The sequence below is a fragment of the Sebastes fasciatus genome, chromosome 12 (genome assembly GCF_043250625.1).
Source record: "Sebastes fasciatus isolate fSebFas1 chromosome 12, fSebFas1.pri, whole genome shotgun sequence".
Classification (NCBI taxonomy): Eukaryota; Metazoa; Chordata; class Actinopteri; order Perciformes; family Sebastidae; genus Sebastes; species Sebastes fasciatus.
Genome location: NC_133806.1, coordinates 1258368 through 1277356, shown reverse-complemented (window position 1 = coordinate 1277356; position 18989 = coordinate 1258368). Strand labels below are relative to the sequence as shown.

At 44.3% G+C, this 18989-nt stretch overlaps 1 protein-coding gene across 1 annotated transcript; it reads right to left on the bottom strand.

Annotated features, from left to right (window-relative positions):
* Positions 1–6582: 6582 nt before the first annotated feature.
* Positions 6583–17985, bottom strand: LOC141778319 (uncharacterized protein KIAA0408-like). Its single transcript, XM_074652508.1, has 6 exons — positions 17383–17985; positions 13588–13890; positions 11058–11600; positions 10733–10812; positions 8769–10611; positions 6583–7819 (listed from the first exon to the last, which is right to left on the bottom strand). The coding sequence occupies exons 2-6, from the start codon at positions 13720–13722 to the stop codon at positions 7595–7597; spliced, it is 2826 nt and encodes a 941-aa protein (XP_074508609.1). The 5' UTR covers positions 13723–13890; positions 17383–17985; the 3' UTR covers positions 6583–7594.
* Positions 17986–18989: the final 1004 nt, after the last annotated feature.

The window sequence follows — 18989 nt, the reverse complement described above, 5'->3', positions numbered from 1 at the left end:
AGTACATAAAACGTAAACTGAAAGTATTCTCTCTTATTTTAAGTTCAAAAGAAGTACAATAATTAAAAACACATCTATTTAATCTGGCTTTTATGTAGTGTTTTATCATTTTATAATTTTATGGTTTTATTGTTTATACTTATTTTATTTATCATCATCATTATAGTGTTTATTTTACTATATTTAGTTTAATCAACATTTTATTGCTGATCATTATTATCTCTTTTATTCCATTTTATTTTATTAAAATGTCATTATTTTAATACAATCTGATTATTTTGTGTAGTTTTATGATTTTTATTTATTTATTTTTATTGTTATTTTTATTTCCTTGTATTTTATTTAGCTTTTATTTATCTTAAATACACATCTTTTATTGCTTTCTTATTCAATTAACTTTGTTGTTTTGGTGTACATTAAATCCATTTTTAACATTCTACATGTTTGTCAATCGTCTGTCCAGCACTTTGAATTGCATTTGACTTGTTTGAAAGGTGTTATATAAATATGCATAATATGGATTTGGAATCACGACTAAATTGAGGTTAGGATTGGGGTTAAGTAACTTTAACTTTAACTATTGATTTAAGGGTAATAGTTTTGTTCTAGCTTTGCACTTTTGCCCTTAAAAAGCCTCCTTAGAGGATGTAAGCCATCTTTGAGGACTGGTTTTGTCCAACTCCTCCTAGAAACATGTAATATCATACAGAGAGGGATTACCACCTTTCTGAAGGGCGGTAAACGTGTGAATGTCTCTGTGGATCAGTCAGCCTAACTGTGCAAACCCAGACAGACATAAACTACCTCCGACTTGTAGGCGTGTTATTAAAACAATTTGTCTGACTGGAACCGAAGCATCTGTGTAAACACGGAGGTCTGTAAGGATTTGTACGACGTTATCTGGAAGGTGAGATATGAGTGTAATGCTCAGTGAGTGAGAGTAGAAGACATGAGGATGTTCAGACAGTAAACATATAAGAACAAGAGGATGATATAAAGAGCAAGAGATGTGAAGGAAAAGGAAGGAAAATGTGCCCGAGCAGAGGAGGGAGGCTGAGACGCTTCCTGTCCCGTGGTCTGATCTGTGGTTACTGGGAGCATAAATCCTTCACTTCTATCCACACACATCCTCCACCGCCGTTCACAGCCCAGAATCTGTGAAAACAAACACTGAGGATTCAACACAGAGACGTGCTCAATCACTAAACCTGGAGGCCAGGGACTCCTACGTCAGACTGCTTCTCCTGGACTTCACTTCTGCTTTTAACAGAATCATTCCACAAACGCTGGTGAATAAACTGGCATCACGTGGACTGAGCACGTCGTTATGTAACTGGGTACTGGACTGTCTAACAAACAGGCTGCAGACGGTCCACAACATCTCATCCTCCCCTATCACCCTTAACACCGGGGCCCCCCAGGGATGCGTCCTGAGCCTGACAAGTTTGCAGACGACACAGCGGTTGTGGGACTCATTTCCCACAATGATGAGTCGGAGTACAGGCAGGAGGTGGAACAACTGGAGGCTCGGTGCAGAGCAAATAACCTCTGCAAGCTTCAGATTCCTGGGGGTACTGACATCACTGACTACCTCTCACCTGGAGCAACAAGTCAGCCAGCAAAATAAAGAAAGCTCATCAGCGCCTCTACTTCCTGAGGAGGCTGAAGCGTGCCAGCCTGGGCAGCCCAGTCCTCATGTCCTTCTCCAGCTGTGTGGTGGAGAGTGTCCTCACCTCCTGCATCACGGTGTGGAACGGCAGCTGTTCTGCTGCAGACAGGAAGATCATGGACAGTAGCCTATACCCACTATAGGACACATCTACACCAGCAGGTGCAGGAATAAGGCTTCCTGCATCATGCAGGACTCCACCACCCTGCTAATGGACTGTTTGCCCCTCTCCCCTCAGGCAGGAGGTCGAGCAGCCTCCGAACCAGAACCACCACGTTAAAGAACAGAAGCGGTGAGACTGTTGAGCTCTGCATCACTATGCTAATGCTGCACTGTTGTTATTGTGCTGCCACTTAAGGCACAACGCTGCTTTCTGTGCATCGGTAGGTGCAATCGAAGCCATTTGGTTAAATGTTCTCCCCTCACACGTACGTCACTTTTACTATTTTTGAATATTTATTACGTGTTTTATTTGTTAAAGTACATTTTTATTGCTTTTTAAATTATTATTGTATATTATTGTTCTCTTATTCCGGGACCTGAGTACTAGGTTTCGTTCCCTTTCAACATATCAACGTATCAACATGTTCTGGAATGACAATAAAAACTTCCTTGATCCATGAAAAATAATTTAAAGGTGACATATTATACAAAATGCAGAGACCTGAGTGTGTCTAGAGACCCCCAAAGTATGAGACAATACCATCTTCTCTCTCTTTCTCCTTCTTTATCTATCAGAAAACATATGTAACAACGAGCTCCCTAGACTCTGGGGGGCTCCAGGCTGTAGCCCATCGTGGCCCGTTGTATGTGGACGTGTATGTGTATCGTTTAAGGGAGTTTATAGTTATGAGTATATGTTTTTCTCTAAATGGATGAACCTGTGGAACCAAATTCATTCATGACTGTACTGCAAACATAGAAAGGTCATCAACAAGGAGACAGTGTGCTACATCCAAGACTGCCACACACTCAGAAGTCCATACCTCTCCGGTCTATTTAAAAGTGGGGAAGGAATTCATAAAGGTCGGTGGGACTCATCCCAGGCCGGCATTCCAGACACGCTGACTCTCCTTCATGCTGTGAACAGTACCGTCAGCTCGGTCAGCTCGCCTGCAACCTGTCTCTAAAGATCACCCTGTGAAGTGCAGCACCTGGAGGACGACGTGGCTCGGTCTCTGTAAGGGATTCTCTCTGTGTGTAAGGTGTGTGTGGTGGACTGGCTACCTGTCCAGAGTGTTTATACTCTTTTATAAAGGTTCATTCCTAAACCATTATCTCACCATGCCCGTCCACTTCCATCCCTCCTCTGCTCAGCTCTTTCCCTCCTTGTGATTAAAGTCTGTTTTATCATCCGTCCGGATATCAGAGATGCAGCCGCAGACTCCAGCTGATAATGGAGGCCGGTCTGAAATTACAAACTGGCTAATGGAGGAAAGAGAGAGCGATACACACTTCACACATTAGTCTATATGCATGCACAAACATCGTTGCTTGTATGTCTGTGTGTGTTTTCTGTGTGTGTTTCAGCATGTGTTTCAGTGTGTGTTTCAGTGCGTGTGGCCTCTAAAGTGATGCATCAGTGTGCCGATCGATATGCAGCTGCTGTCCGGGGATCCACAGGAAGTCAGGGAATGCGCTGCAGTCAGCACGGCTCTATACCAACTCACCAAGATAAGGAAACACACACACACATACACACACATACACACACACACACACACACACACACACACACACACACACACACACACGGATCAGATTAGTGCCAGTAAGGGTCTATTTCAGGGCAGGAAGAATGGCAGGTTGGCAGGTGCCACAGACTGTCAGGGGCCGGGAGGTTTCCTGTGAGGAGTGGAGGGAGGTCAGTGGAGCTGGAGGGCATCACAGAGTCAGAACTACAGACACGCTGGAGGGCATCACAGAGTCAGAACTACAGACACGCTGGAGGGCATCACAGAGTCAGAACTACAGACACGCTGGAGGGCATCACAGAGTCAGAACTACAGACACGCTGGAGGGCATCACAGAGTCAGAACTACAGACACGCTGGAGGGCCACTGAACACTTTCCCACAGCAACTGGTGACGTGTCTGCAGCAACTCACAATGCACAAACACTGAAAGACCAAATGCAACCATTAACTGTAATATGTCTTGTTGACATGAGAGGGAAACATCCTGTAAAGATATCAATAATGACCAAACATGACTTGGCCAAGAGCTTCCTGGCAGGCCAGTCAAGCTTTACCACGTTTACCGCTTGTAGTGAAAACAAGGCTGTGGACTCACAGAAAGCTGCTCACCTAAATGTAGCCTCAACACTCTTTATGCAACGATACCGATACCGGATCAGACTGAAATAACTGGATCAGGTATCGGTGACAATGGAGCCGATCTATTCAATTCAATTCTATGTTTATATACTATATACATTATATTCTGGAATTTGAATTCCTGTTTAAGTTTTGACTAATTTGTTGATGAATTAACAAGTTTTCCACTTGAACTGTAATTCCTGTTCATTTCGAAAACTTTCCACCAAGTTGCTGGTGTATGATGAATTATTAAGGCTGTCAAAGTTAACGCCATAATAACACGTTAACGCAAAATCGTTTTAACGCTACTAAGTTTTAAAGCTAGAGTTAAGATGGTGGCATCATATGAAACTATATATATACATATACACATTTGCATAAAGCAGCATATTTGTCCACTCCCATGTTGATAAGAGTATTAAATACTTGACAAATCTCCTTTAAGGTACATTTTGACCAGATAAAAACTTTGGAATAAATGCAATTAATCATAGACAATCATGTGATTAATCGCGATTCAGTATTTAAGTCGATTGACAGCCCTATAAATTACAATTCAGTAGATGTATATCTGTGTATTTATTTGTCACATTGTGTTTTATAAAGTTAGGAAAGTAATATTTAAGTCCAGCCTGATTTTACCTTACACATACAGTAACAGAATGATCCCAGTCACTTCCACACAGTGAGGCATACAGCTGATTAATTAAACTCTGGCATATCGGATCGGTACTCGGTATCGACCGATACTCAAAGCCCAGGTTTCGTATCGGTATCGGGACTGAAAAAGTGGGATCTGTACATCCATACTTGACACTAGAACAAGCAGAAGGGCACAGCTGCTAATTAGAAGTCGCATGCAGAGCGTAGTGAGTGAACTTGTATCTCAGGTCTTTTAGACTGTGAGAGGATGAGGACGACAGAAAGGACCTGTTGGTCTAAACAGGTCAGATCAGATTAGATCAAACAGTGGACATGTCCAGTCTGTGTTCTGTGTCTGTGTGGAAATGGACTTTTATTGGAGCATCACTGGGAACAAGCTGCGTTTACAGCAGTCTGATTAGAGCCATGTCTCTGGCTGAACCTGTTCGCATGATAAAATACAGACTGGTCCATAAATTCTTTCCAGTGTTCTTGTGTTTTTAAGCAGCACTGCAATCCAAACAGTTCGTACTGGTTATATAACGGATCCGGCATCTGGAAACCTCCAGCCTTGAGCACAGGCCAGTACTGGGAATCCACGCCGCTGCTCCTGCTGCTACCCAGCCTGGACGCAGGAAAACAGAGCGAGACAGCCAACAGAGCGCTAGGCGAGGCATCAGGACAGGATGACAATATATTTATATTTATATCAGCGCCAGGGTAGGATTTCTGGCACCATAACATTGTTGCACCTGTTATTTCCGTCAGCCTCAGGGTGCCGGGTTTCAGGGTGAGGGGTTAGGTGTCCGTCCCCTCTCAGGGCCAGGGATGTGTATGGTTGTGTGTGTGGGCGTGTGTCCGTTCGTATGTTTATGTAAGTGGATGGGCATACATGCATTAATTTATGAGACGGTGCAGTAAACCTCTGAAGTAATACAGGTATGTTCCTGTTGTAGAAAACAAACATGAAGAAGTCAAATGGTGCTCATCACACCACCTGACCTGCACAAAGTCACACACATTTAGAAAAAGGAATGCAGAAACATTTCTGGATGAATACTGAACATAAACATAATAAAGTATCAGAGTGACGGACGGCCCCTCTGCAGCCGTCAGTCAGAGATCAGAGAGCTCGGTGTCACCAGAGACGTCAGCACACAAGATGGAAGGAGCCAGACAGTCGGGTGGTTCTGGTGCTTCATCTTCGTGAGTTGAACGGTCTCCTCGGACTCCTCTCGATGCAGAAATACCTCTGTGCCATGTTTGATTGATGTTCGGTACTTATTAAATTATTGCTGCTAGTGTAGGCTAAAGAATGACGAGGGCGAGGTCGGCAATTACTGAAGATTACTGGAGAAAATGAATATATATATATATATATATATATATATACGGGTTAAATAAGACTCAAAAGGTGTGTCTAAAGGGTTACTCATCTTTTGAAATACTACTTTATAATAATGCTGCCTTTATGATGTGTTATGTTGTACTGGTGCTTTCACCATTATGCTTCACAAATGGGTATATTTAATCACAATATGGCCTTCTGCAAATGTGTATCAAAAAACTATTTTAGATATTAAATTAAATATTGTTGTGCTGCAGAGATGTCCTGTCCTACACATCATATTCCACAGACAAAGAAAACAGCTTTGTTTGGTACAGATCTGCGCATAAATCACACCATAATCATATTAATATATTTTTCAATGAAAATGAGAATTAAAGATTATCATTCCCTCTTATATTGCAAATCATATAGCAATTGCAATATCTGTCAAAATACATGCAATTAGATATTTCTCTGAATCGTTCAACGCTGGTTTAAGCTGCCGATAAATCATTTTTAGAAGCGTAATCATTCAGCTGCTCAGCATGACGACACCACACACAGTATAATGCAAGTATGATACTGATGTTGATACTTAGAGACGTGGAAAGAGAGGAGAAATCATTAAGTCCTTATGTTTATTACACAAAAAGAACAGCAAAGGCATCACCTTCATCATGATATGATTCACCACTTTGACCCCAAAACTACTCAGCTGAGTAACGTGTCCTGATATGTGACCATTCAGAATTAGTAAAAGTAGAAAAAAGGCTTTTTAATCTTTTTTTTTTTTTTTCCAAGCATCGTTATTTATGTTATGCACAGAAGCCGGCGCTCATGAATGATGTGTAACAGAAAACATCAGCTACGGGTTGACAGACAAACAATGGATTTGAATTGTAAATGAGGAGAATAGCGTATAAAGAAACCAGCCTTTGGTACAAAGTTCTATAAAAGGAAGTCACATTCACGTTGTTGCGTTACTGTAATCATGTTGTAAAGCAAAATGTTTTAGTCACAGGCGAGGTACAGTCCGGTACTGTAGGTCATACTGAAGAAGGCAGAAACCAACACAGAGAGTGATGCTCCACTGCCTTCATCTCTGATTTCACCACCGTGCTGCATATTGGGTACGTAACATCAGATTTTGTGCAAAAAGCACACAAAATACAGTATTAAATACATCATCTGGATTTCATTTGGCTGGAAGTTTGTGGATCATGTGAATATGACCAAGCATCACTTTGAAGGTGTAAATACAGAACAGGAGGGTCTGTTGTTGGTGGATCTGCAAGGCTACACTAGTCAAGACCTGAGCGAAGGACATCCATTCAGATGGTTGTCATGAATGAATGAGCGACGTGTTGAATGTGATGTTGTCACTGTTCTCTGAGGCCTGGCGGGTTCATCGGAGCATACTGCTGAATAAAAGAAGCGGATTCAGATCCTTTTCTTGGTCAGTTTAGGCTCCGCTGGAAGCCACGTACATTCTAAAGGTGAGTTAATGAACTCACAGCTAAAGCACTTCTGTAGTCTGGAGGAGAGGAGGAGCAGTCTGGTATGTACAGAAGTAATGAAGAGGAACCGTCAGTGTTCAGAGGTCATCACTGAAGGCTTCTCGTTGGTGATGTGGAGGTCAAATGATGACCGTCTCCATGTGAAAGGCGTGCGAGTAGGTAAAAGAGGAGCTGTGTTTGTGGAGGGGGAAGGATGGAGGGGTGGTGGAGGGAGAGGAGGAGGTGGAGGAGGAGGACGTAGGGGAGCGGCTGGCCCATCGGGACGGGAGGCGGCGGTTGGCAGGACGGGCGGGCCTGGAGAAGTTCTTCTGAACGGAGGAGGAGACGGACGTCTCTTCGTCCTCCTGCGGAGAAACAAATGAATTACCATTTAGGATTATCACACCGTTCTATCAGCAATGAAATCCACACGCTCAGATACTTTACATGAGGTCACGTGTTCCATCTGAAGTCGTCTTGAGCCTAGAGGAAACAACAGGCATATTTCAAACAGGAACACGCTCATGTGGAAAGGTCACACAAGTAGATCCCGTTCTCTGGAGACGGGCTGCCAGATCTTCAGGATCTTCAGTATTTTGGACGGTGCTCCTCGGTTGAGGTTAAACTAAAGCGTTGCCTCTAATTACATTCTTTTCATGAGGTCAAATAAAATTGGTTTGATAATCGCTCCCACGATTTCGTTAACATTTGCGTGACTTAAAAGCAGCGTAATCGCTTCAGCTTTCTCATTCCCATGCTCTGCCAAAGGGCATTTAGTCAGCTGGCTTCTTGCAGATATTCTGTAATTACCACACAAACGGCCAGAAACTCACTTCCAGTACGAGGCCCCGTGGAAGGAGTGGAAGATGAAAGACAAGTAAGTTGTCGAGGGTGATAAAGACCTCCTGCATGCCAAGTACTTTATATGCCACACAGCCAGTTCCTTTTGTTCGGAGCCTTTAAGCAATGAAATGGCCCAGATGCCCAGATTATAATGGAGGCTCTGGCCTGCTTCTGTCTCTTAGCACACACCAGAAATAAACAACATTCCCACCGGAGCTGTCCTCAGTCAAGGGCAATCGCTTAGCGCTTCAGAAAGGAATGAAACAGAACGAGTTCACCCGGGTCCACTGGTGGAGCTGGCCTTGAAAATATAGTTTGACTTAACTGTATTTTAGTCAAAACAAAACGATATACATCTTTTATTCCGAGAGAATGTCTCTGAATGTTAACATCTGTACAGTGAACAGCTGCTGAGTTGCATGGTGGGTGCTTTATATGTGGAAGTGTGAGTGTTTTTCAGACTCGACCCACCTGCACTGTTAGATGTACCTCTTTCAGCCCCGTGGTGCCGTGGCTGCTGAGCTGTGCGTGCGTGCTGTGCGTCTGTGAGGTGTGTGAAGTCTGTGTGTGTCTCAGAGTGGGAGGTAAAGGCAGAGGGTCCATGTCCAGCATGTCCAGTTGTGTGACGGTCTCTTCCTGCTCGACGCCGACGTTAGGACTTGAAGCCGTCTCGTTGGGTCGGTTCTGGTTCTGCTGGGCCCGGGCTGCACTCTCGTAGTTCTTCAGAATCCTTTCCACCGCCCCGTAGTTGGACCTGGATCCCTCGGGCCGTGGGTACGCAGCCAGAGTGAGGGCCTTCCAGGGATGCTCGTTCATCATTCGAGGCCCGGGTCTGGAGGAGTCCGACTGGGAAGGGAGAACAGACGCGTGCTTGAGCTGGGCCTGGTGGCCCGGCTGGGTCATCGCTCTTTGTTTGTTCTCAGCAGACGGCTGCTGGAGCGAGACGGCAACTCTGGCCAACTGAGGCTTCGCTCTGTGGGGGTTCTCATTCTTGGAGCTGGAGCCGTCCACGCTCTGACCCGGCTCAGTAAAGAGAGGCTCTGTGGCTGCCCTGCGTTGTGTTTTCCTGCTCGCTGTGTGAACTTTGTGCTTGACCTCAGAATGGTGTGTAGGAGGAGGAGGAGAGCTTATTGTTGCTGCCTCCCTGAGTCCAATCTGTGGCTGCTCAGATGAGAAGTCAGAAAGGATTTCTGGCTTCATCCTGACCTCGTGACCTTCAGGACCACATCTCATTTGCCGTGGTTGGACTTTGGGGTTCTGAACTGTGGAGAGAGGTAACGTGACTTCAGGATGTACACCCGTGACGCTAGTGGTGACATCAGTACAATGTGTCTGAAGTGTCTCCCTCAGAGGTCTCTGATCATCTGATGCACACGTTGAAGAGACCGGCTGGCGACCCGCCGAGCAGCCATCTGTTACTGGAACACCGTTCCGTTCCTCTGCGCCGCGGCCCATCTCAGCCTGAAACAAAGTTCTGTTGAACTCAGCTGTTTTTTGTTCCAGCATTATGTTTCTTCTGGAGCCCTGCAGGTTTGGGCCGACGGGTGGTGTTTCAAGAGAGGACAAGAGCAAATCTAGCGGTAACTCTTTGACAGTTGGAGGCATTTCTAGCTCACAGAGTTTTAAGTTCCCAACACCAGGGCAGTAATCTGAGCGCGAGTCTTTTCCAGCAGTCAAGATGTTGACTTCAGAGAAGCTTTTCTGCACAGTCCCGTAAGTCGACAGCTTACTGCTGGTGAACTTGCTTGCATCACAGGACCAGCGGTTGTGGCAGCAGCCCATGTTACACTCAGAGTTAGCAGGAACGGAGCACGATGATACGACCCCGTCTATCAACACTTTGCCTTCGTTTTCTTGCAGCATGGCCTCGAACTTCCTGACAATAGATGGGCTGCTACACTTTTTGTCCACTAGAACACAGGGGCTGTGGCACTTCCTCACTGTTGTCGTGGGGGATTCTGGGATGTAGAGTTCTGTGTCTGGATGGGTGGGGGAGTTCAGGTTCCAGGAGGAGGAGCGGGGAGGGACGGGTGGACCTGCTGTATCTCCATCAGAGAGCGCTCCGGGGCTCGTCTGTGCTTCTCTGTAGCTGTCTGGATCGCCGGTGTTTGTTCTCCAGGATTTGCTCGGCCCTCTGTCGGCCCGCCAGGTGTTATCTGGCGACAAGGTGATCCAGTTTTCCCTCTCCAAGGCCCGGAGGTCATCGTAAATCTGGCTGAGGTCGCAGGGAGCTTCAACCACCTCCAAGCGGGTTTTATCATATCCGAACAACATCTGGTTCTCCTCGGGTAAGCACAGGGATTCACATCGATTTCTGAAGGGAATGAAATGCATTTTTCTTTTATAGTAAGAGCATGAAGACATAACAGGTACAGTGATCATCATAGATCCATGTTGATGCCAGGAAGTCAACAAAGCAAAGGGAATGTATTCACCTCTTATCACCACTCTTCTTTCTGATCTCATCCTGGTAGCTGCAAAGCTCCTCGCTCACACGGGCTATCTCCTTCAGAGCCTGAGACACAGAGAAGGGGAGACGGAGACACAATGAGACAGGCTGGATACTGTCTACTGTTACAAATAAAAGTGATGATGAGGTAGATAAACAGGATTATCAAGGAATGATAAAGAGGGAGACAGAACAGGAACACTGATGATCAAACAAGCGAAGACATGGTGAGGAATGACGACCGATGTCTATATATTGTAGATAAATATAGTGTGTTTCTGACAAATAGAAAATTGGTGTGAAACACTCACAGCATTGAGAGCAGTGGTGTTCTTCTTCCTGACGCTGCCGTAACTCAGCTCTGCCCAAAGAGGACTTTCTTCAGGACGAACATGAGCGTTGCTTTCATTTCCATTTTTCTGTGGAGCTCCATGAAACATAGCATCCAGCTCTATAGTATCCACAGCTCCCTCGCTATCAGTGACTGAGTCTTGCTGCCAAGTGCCTCTGGATCCTAACTCATCCACCGGGTCAGATTGTGAATGGTCATTCTGAGAGAACCGACCACCAACATCAAACTGACGGAGGCTGTCTGCTTGGAAGCAGGTGGAGTGGTGATCATCTCTGCCAACACAATCGCTGCCACTGATGTTTCTCTTACGACCAAAACCAGATGACGGTGGATGTCTGATTGGTTCTGACTGGCTGCTGCTGCTGAGCAGCTCGTTGTCACTGAGCAGACTGGAGCCGGTGCTGGTTGAGCGTATGCTGAGCCTGTGTAGGATATCATCAGCGTCCTGCCGCCCACCGTCCAGCCCGGTCCCTCCTCGCTTGGTCCTCACGTCACAGTACAGCTAGAAACAGGAAGAAGAAGAGCGGTCAGCAGTTTGTCAGCTATATAACACTTATGTTGAATGAAACAAACTTTCCTTTTGTAATTTAAAATGTGTTTTAAGATGAATTTCAACATTAGATTTTTGCAAAGAATGAGCAAAGGCAATATTACATTAAATAAATAAACAATTATATCAGTCAAATACACCAAAAATATAAACACAAACCTTTTTAAAATTCAAATAGTTACATTTATCTCATGATATTAGATCAAAAAGGTCCACCTAACTCAAGCAAACATTATGACTCTACTCTCACTGGATGCTTAGTGTGAGGTGAAATACAGAATGAAAGGACCAAACAATATAAAGAATGACATATTATTATACATCAGCACACACTCCCTCCCAGAATACTGTGTGATGATGAGACGTCAGACCAGACAGCATCTTATGAACATATTTAGACCACAGAGGATTAAACAAAAACAACATTCAAAGAATTCTTTCAAATCAAATTGAATAACCTCCGGCCTCCTCCCATGGCATCCCAGAATAGTCCCCATTTCATGTCGACTGGGCTGCCTTCCCATCACGCAATGTCTCGATGGGCCTGCTGCCTTTTAGCCTGCTTTATTCCTCCGCTGTCTTCCTCTCTCATTTTCTGCTCTCAGTCGGGTAAATCAGAGCCACATGTTCTTTTCATAGCAAACTGTTCCAGTTGCCTTCGCACTCTGTCCGACTACTTCTGTACGGCTTCCCTCATTAAAAACACTAATCTGCACCTCTGGGCACGTCACATCTGGACTCAGGCTTTGTCACCAGCCGTGCTCCACTATATCCTTCTTTATCTTTGTCCTTTGTCTCTTTTTAGGGACATTCATGTGCTCTGAATTACGTCCCTCTCTGACCGGTCTTATCCCGTTATACTTTCTTATCTACTAATTCTAAAAGCTTTGGGCAGCCACTAATATCTCATTTCATTATAAATGAATCTGCTGAATACTTGGTCGATGAATTGATTGATCGTTTGGTTTATCACATAATGCTTAAAACAAGTTCTTAGAGCTCAAAATTATGTCTTTAAATTGCTTCTTTTGTCAAAACAACAACAACTCAAAACCACGATATTTACTGTCATTTAAGACGAGAAGATTTACCATCATGTTGCAGCAAATCATCACATTAGAGAAACTGGAACCAGCTAAAAAACCTCCGCACATTTAATCCATTATCAAAATTGTTGCTGATTTGTTTTTGGTCAATCTACTAATCGATTAATTGACTTGTTGCTTTCAGCTCTATTTCTCATATTGCCCTAACACAAGTCTGCAAGCTAAAAACTAAAATCAGATCTCATATTTAGCTAGCTCTATCGGGCATATTTCCAAACACAAACAGTAACGATTTGTTCATTCATTCAATTTTTCATAATAATTTGGTACGCAGGCTGTCATATGAATGCATTTTCTATTAACCAAAAACATGTGATTGTCAATGAATAAGCTTTTTCTGTTTTGGTATTTGGTTATCACAGACTAGTATGCCACAAATGAAGGAGTATCTCTCGTGACTCTGTTGCACGGCAGCTTCTCCGTTTCCATCCCTCCAGGTCTTAGCCCGTCTCTATCGCTGCCTCTGTCTCATTATACAGAGATATGAGAGAAAGAGCAGAACCCTCGCCCTCCTCCTTCCTCTCCTTCCTCTCCTTCCTCTCCTCATACTCTGCAGCTGCACTGATCAGGGATATTGTTTTGACAGAGTTGATGATGAACAGGATGTGTAGGAGGGCAGCTCGGTGCATAGGAAGCCGGATATCATACACAAAAAAATGGAGAAAATGTCATATGTTTGGGAATGGTATTAAAGAGGGTTTTCCTTTATCTAGTCAGTAACTTGCCTTACTTTCACCTAAATCCAACTTTAACCTAACCTAAACTAAATCAGATAATTAAACCAAGACAATATGTAGAAATATAATCATTCAAACCCACTCAGAGCTCCTTACCTCTTCTATTTTCTTCTGCATATCCTTCAGCTGGCATTCCCATTCCCTCCTCTCCACGTCGAACCTCTCCAGCAGCTCTGCTTTCTCCCTTAACCAGTCCTTCTCATTGTGCTCCAGGCGACAGCGCAGGTCCATGGCCGTCGAGTGCGTGTCCGCCAGGAGCCTCCGCTGCTCTTCCCTCTCCCGGCGGAGTGTGGACGTCTCGCCGCGCTGCTCTCGAGCACCCCGTGACGCCACAGAGCCGGGACCTGCTGCCGACTGGACCCCTCCGCCGATCAACCCGGCACCCTCTCTAGTCTCCAACTGGAGAGAAGGAAACAGACAGGGAGGGCAGAGGGCACAGAGGAGGAGAGAAAAGGGAGCAGGGAGATGGAAAGAGTGGGAGAGACGGTGGAGAAAACAGTCAGTGGTGATAAAGGATAGATTACAGTTGAGAGGATGAGAGCCAGATGACCAGACAAGTAAGGAAGGAGAGGGAGAAATAGTTAAAAAGTGGAATTAAGAGAATGTAGGAGTGGCAGGAAGAGAAGGTGGAGGAAGTGGGGGAATAAAGCACCACGGGGACGAGAGTGAGTGGGTTCAGAGGACGGAAGAGACCAGATTTTAAAGATGAAAATATCCTTTAAGAGCTCACACACGGGGCTCGTGGGTTCAGGGTTCAAGTCTCTTTTCTCTGGTACTTCACTAACACAGGATGCAGCGCAGGATACGGCACATTCACACAGCAACATACAGTACGTCTGCAGAGGATGCATGTGGCCTCAGTCAAATGATACAAAGAGGATCTCTCAACACTAATAAGACACAACTCCTGTTCCTTTTCAACACATTACAAAAATGCCAATGTTATTAGGTTCATTTGGACATTTCTGTTTTTTTACTGAGTGGCCCTATTCAAGAGAAATGCTCTGGGCATTTCCCCTGGGAATTTCACTGTGCTGCTGCCAAAACCTTAAGCCAAAAAATGTCACTTTACTGAGAATGAATAAAAAATGTTGCAGAGTTCAAAGTCAGAAAAAAAGGCTTACAAAACGGACTGAATCTGATGACAAAGATTGAAGTCTTGGTGGTCTGATTTGTACCTCTAGATGAGATAATGGTGTTAGGAAGACTAATCTGAAATGTCCTCTACCAACAAGATAATACAAGATAATGATCTGATTGAGAGGCTTTCCTCTGCTGGAGTATTTAAGAACAAGGGTGTGTTTTAGTACATAGATCTGTACATCATAGATCCGTACATTCTGTGGTAAATATGTGCATTTTTGTTGATCGTAAAAAAGGTTGGCTTTGGAACTGGAGAGAGCCCAAGACAACGCCTGTGCATGTGTGTGTGTGTGTGTGTCGTGTGTGTTAGAATGCATACAAGCATGCCTGAGTGTGTTATTTCAGTGTTCAGTCACAGACAGCGACCAAAGCCTTCTCACAAGCCTGGGTCATGGTGCTATTTCTGCCTGTGGCCTGGGGTCATGAAATTATGGTGAAGGAAAACAAGTCAAGCCTTTCTGTCTGCCTGCGGCTCTTCTCAAACTTCTCCACAATTACAGACGGATGCTGATGGGTGCTGTCCACAGTCTATTTAAGCATCCACATGTAAACAGACAGTGAAAGTGCAAAAATAAGAGAGATGAAATAAAAGAGCTGAAGATGTGTTTTTTCACTGATTAAGACAGCAAAGAAAAACTGTCTTCTTAAAGGAGGAACTTTACTTTGCAAACAGGTACACAGGTCAGCAGCATCACAGCCAGCTCAGGGAAAACACAGCCGTGCACGCACACATCCCTCTCAAGGAGACGTCTCCTGCTACCCTTGGACACCCTGTCTGCCGCTGTATGGCACAGCACAGGGTACATAAAGGTAACTGTGTCACCACGGTGACCCACTATAAATAGCGGACACACAGCCTCGTACAATGTCACATTCCGCGGGGAGGTGGGGAGACGAGGTAAAAGGAGGGGGAGTGGGGGAGTTGGCTGCTGAGGCAGAATGAGATGTCTCCTAGCTGCCAGCAGCTTTCATAAATCAGTGGCATGCGGAGAAATATGCCGGGAAATATCCTTCCTAAGACCTCTGTGTGGGACCTTGGATGCTCACTTGGTATTTGGTGGTAGAAGTGCCCAAAAAGGATGTGGGAGCAACATACAGTAGTTACATTCACACAGCCATAGCCTGCTGTGGAGAAAGGTGTGTAATTAAAATCTCCAGAAACGAACAAGCATGCAACTGTTCAGAAGCTGCAACTGTTCAGAAGCTGCAACTGTGTTGATGCTTAGAATTAGAGGACTTTCTGATATGGCAAATATATGACATCCAGTATCAACTAAGCCACATTCAAAATGATTTAATTAAACTGTTTGTAGCTACAGAGCTTCAGTTTGTCAACCGATCAAATGAACAACAAAGGGACGTAAACTAGCTGCTAACGACAGCTAAAAACATAAAATGAAACCTAGACGATTTTCTGCATGAAACTTCATTTATAAAACAATTATGAAGCACTTTATTCTGTGGATTGAAGCAGACTCTTAATTACAGATAAGGACATTTTCACCATGACAACGTGCAAATGCCATTTCACTTACGGCATCACTTTAAGTGGCCTCAAAATTCCAACTGACTGGACCCAGGTCCTTAAGTATCCACCACACGTTCCTTTCACTAACTTTAGGTTTGAATAATACACTTGGCTGCTTGGATAATCCTCTACAGTCTTCTGGCCTCCTCCCTCCTATTGTGTGCTTTCAAGTCTCTCTACAAAGTGCAGTAATGTGCAAACCAGAGCTAGCTGTCCAGCTAGCAGTGACACAATAACAAACTGCATAAAGAGTTCAGTTGAGCCGTCTGTGACTGTATGACTCAGACGGCTCTCCTCAGACAGACAGACATGCTAATTCTACAATCACTTGTCAAATTAACACTATTCTGGATTGTTATCAGCATGATCAGTATCAGCATTCAAACTGCCCTAACGATTACCTTCAACCTCTTTAACACCCTCGCTCTCCGTCAGAGCTAAACATAGGATCCCCTCTGCACCGGTACACTGAAGCCAACATGTAGAAAAGGACGAGTGAGGATGAGGAGTTTCTCACCAATACTGAACTCCACATTTCACTTCAAAGTGAAATGAGGCTACAACCAGTTTTGCTCTACTGACCTCCTTGCACTGATTTGCACGCATTCTTGTCTATTTCTTCATCGCCCACATGTGATATCTTCAGCAATTACACGGCTATGAGGGATACAAGGAATACGTCTGTAAATGTGTCATTTGATTTCTGAGCTGCAGATGATTTCAGAAACTCTTTTGAAGCTGATGAGCAACCCCAGATTAACATTTGGTAAACACGTACCCAAAACTATAAACTGTGGCAGGATGTGGCATCAAGACAAAACAACTTTTACAATGGAGCTGACCCCTCCCAGCGTGGCTTAACTCCAACTCACATTTCCCTTGGTCTGTTTGTGCAATGAATATAGAAATGTCTGCATGAGTGTCTGTGTTGTTCCATTCAAAATGTGTGTATACTTTGAATGTTCACACACACACACACACACACACACACACACACACACACAGACGTATATGAGCACTTTGCAAAGATATAAAGAGAACAAAACATCTGTCCCAAACAAATCAACCTGATCTGCCTGATAGCAAAGCTCTCAGAAGAACTGCCTCTAATATAGATGCCTTACATGCACATCAGCATCTTGATATAAACATCACTGTATGTGTGTGTGTGTGTGTGTGTGTGTGTGTGTGTGTGTGTGTGTGTGGCATCATGGTATTACCTCCTGCAGTAGATTAAGCCTCTTTCACCCACTGCCACAACGGGCTTCACGAACACAAAACAGAACAGTAAAAGTCTCTGTTTTTATAAGGCTCTCTATCAACCGCAGTGTGAGGAGGCACAGAGCCAGCAGGACAAACAGAAGAGCTCAACGGTAACATTGTGCCATCTACTCACACAGAGGGAATGCCATTATGGCGGTTAAACCATCTGTGATCTGGGAAAAACCCCGTTACTACGTTGCATTCCTGTGACACAGTGTCTGCAATGGTCTTGTCCAACTGCTCTACAGTATCACTGCTCCACATTACTGAGCTTCAGCTCTTCACTACGAGAATCATTCGGTTTGTGTCATAGCGTCGGAGGACAAAGGACGAGAGCTGTGTGATGGGTTAATGCGTGGTTTTAAGTCTCTGATAGGAATCATACTGGGCTGATAAAGACACTGTTGTCAACATATCACAGAAATATAAGATATAACGAGTACTGAGACACACAAAGACAGTCAGCACACAGAGACATCAAACTACTCTTGTTTTTCTGATCAGGTTTAGACTTCTACTTTAAGGCAGCCAAATAAATCTATCTTCTGATACAACCAGAAAAAAAAGCTAAATCCCTAAAAGCCACATTGCTTTGAAGAAAAAAGCCTCGCATGGTCCTTCAAGTGTTCCGTGAAATGCCTGACACGGCGTGGCACAGGTATGCAAACTTAACTCTGGAAGTATTTTCTGCCCATTTCAAGAAACACTCAGCAGCAGCTGTCCGAGGCAACAATAGGTTCATATTTGATCTACTTACAGTTAGCTGTTAAAAGCCGAGTTGGGTGTCTGTGTCTGGCTGAGTGGGGATAACGTCTTTTGTGTAAGCTGAGGCTTGTGTTGGAGCGATGCCAGGGGGACTTATCACCCTGCCATGTGATGTGGGGTGCCACAGGGTAGTATCCTGGGGCCTCTAGTCTTTTTATTATATATAAAGGGCTTTGAGAATAATCTCAGCGAGGATCTTCAAACTGTAAGGAGATGGCTGGCAGATAATAGATTAGCCCTACATTTGGGGGAAATACTGAAGCCATTCTTTTTAGTTCTATAATAAAAATTAGCACGGTAACCTGAAACTCTGTATGAATAGTAAAGAGTGTTAATTATCTTGGCTGGATTTAAGGTTTTTATCAGGTGAAAATATGGCTTTAAAAGCCCTCACCAAGATAAATCAACAAAGTCAGTTTCTAGCATAGACTAATAAGAAGTGGACGTAGTCACCGTGACATCACCCGTTGGTTTGTGGACTGACGTTTTTTGGAGTTCAGTATTTTGGCTGCCGCCATCTTGGTTTTTGCAACCAGAAGTGACACAAGAGGGCGGAGCTAAGTACAACCGAACGCTGAATAACACATTTTTAGACGACCAGAAAGGTTCTAATTAACTTTGATGAAGTGAAAACACACTGGGAAAGGGTTAAAGTTCTAAGATGAAAACACAAACAACTCCCAGACCGGACAACGCCGTAGCAGCGACCTGTCAATCACCAGGTAGCCCCGCCCTAAAGCATCCCCTGCTTTATGGTCTATCTGACTCTAAATGGGACCATAATTTACTAAATGAACAT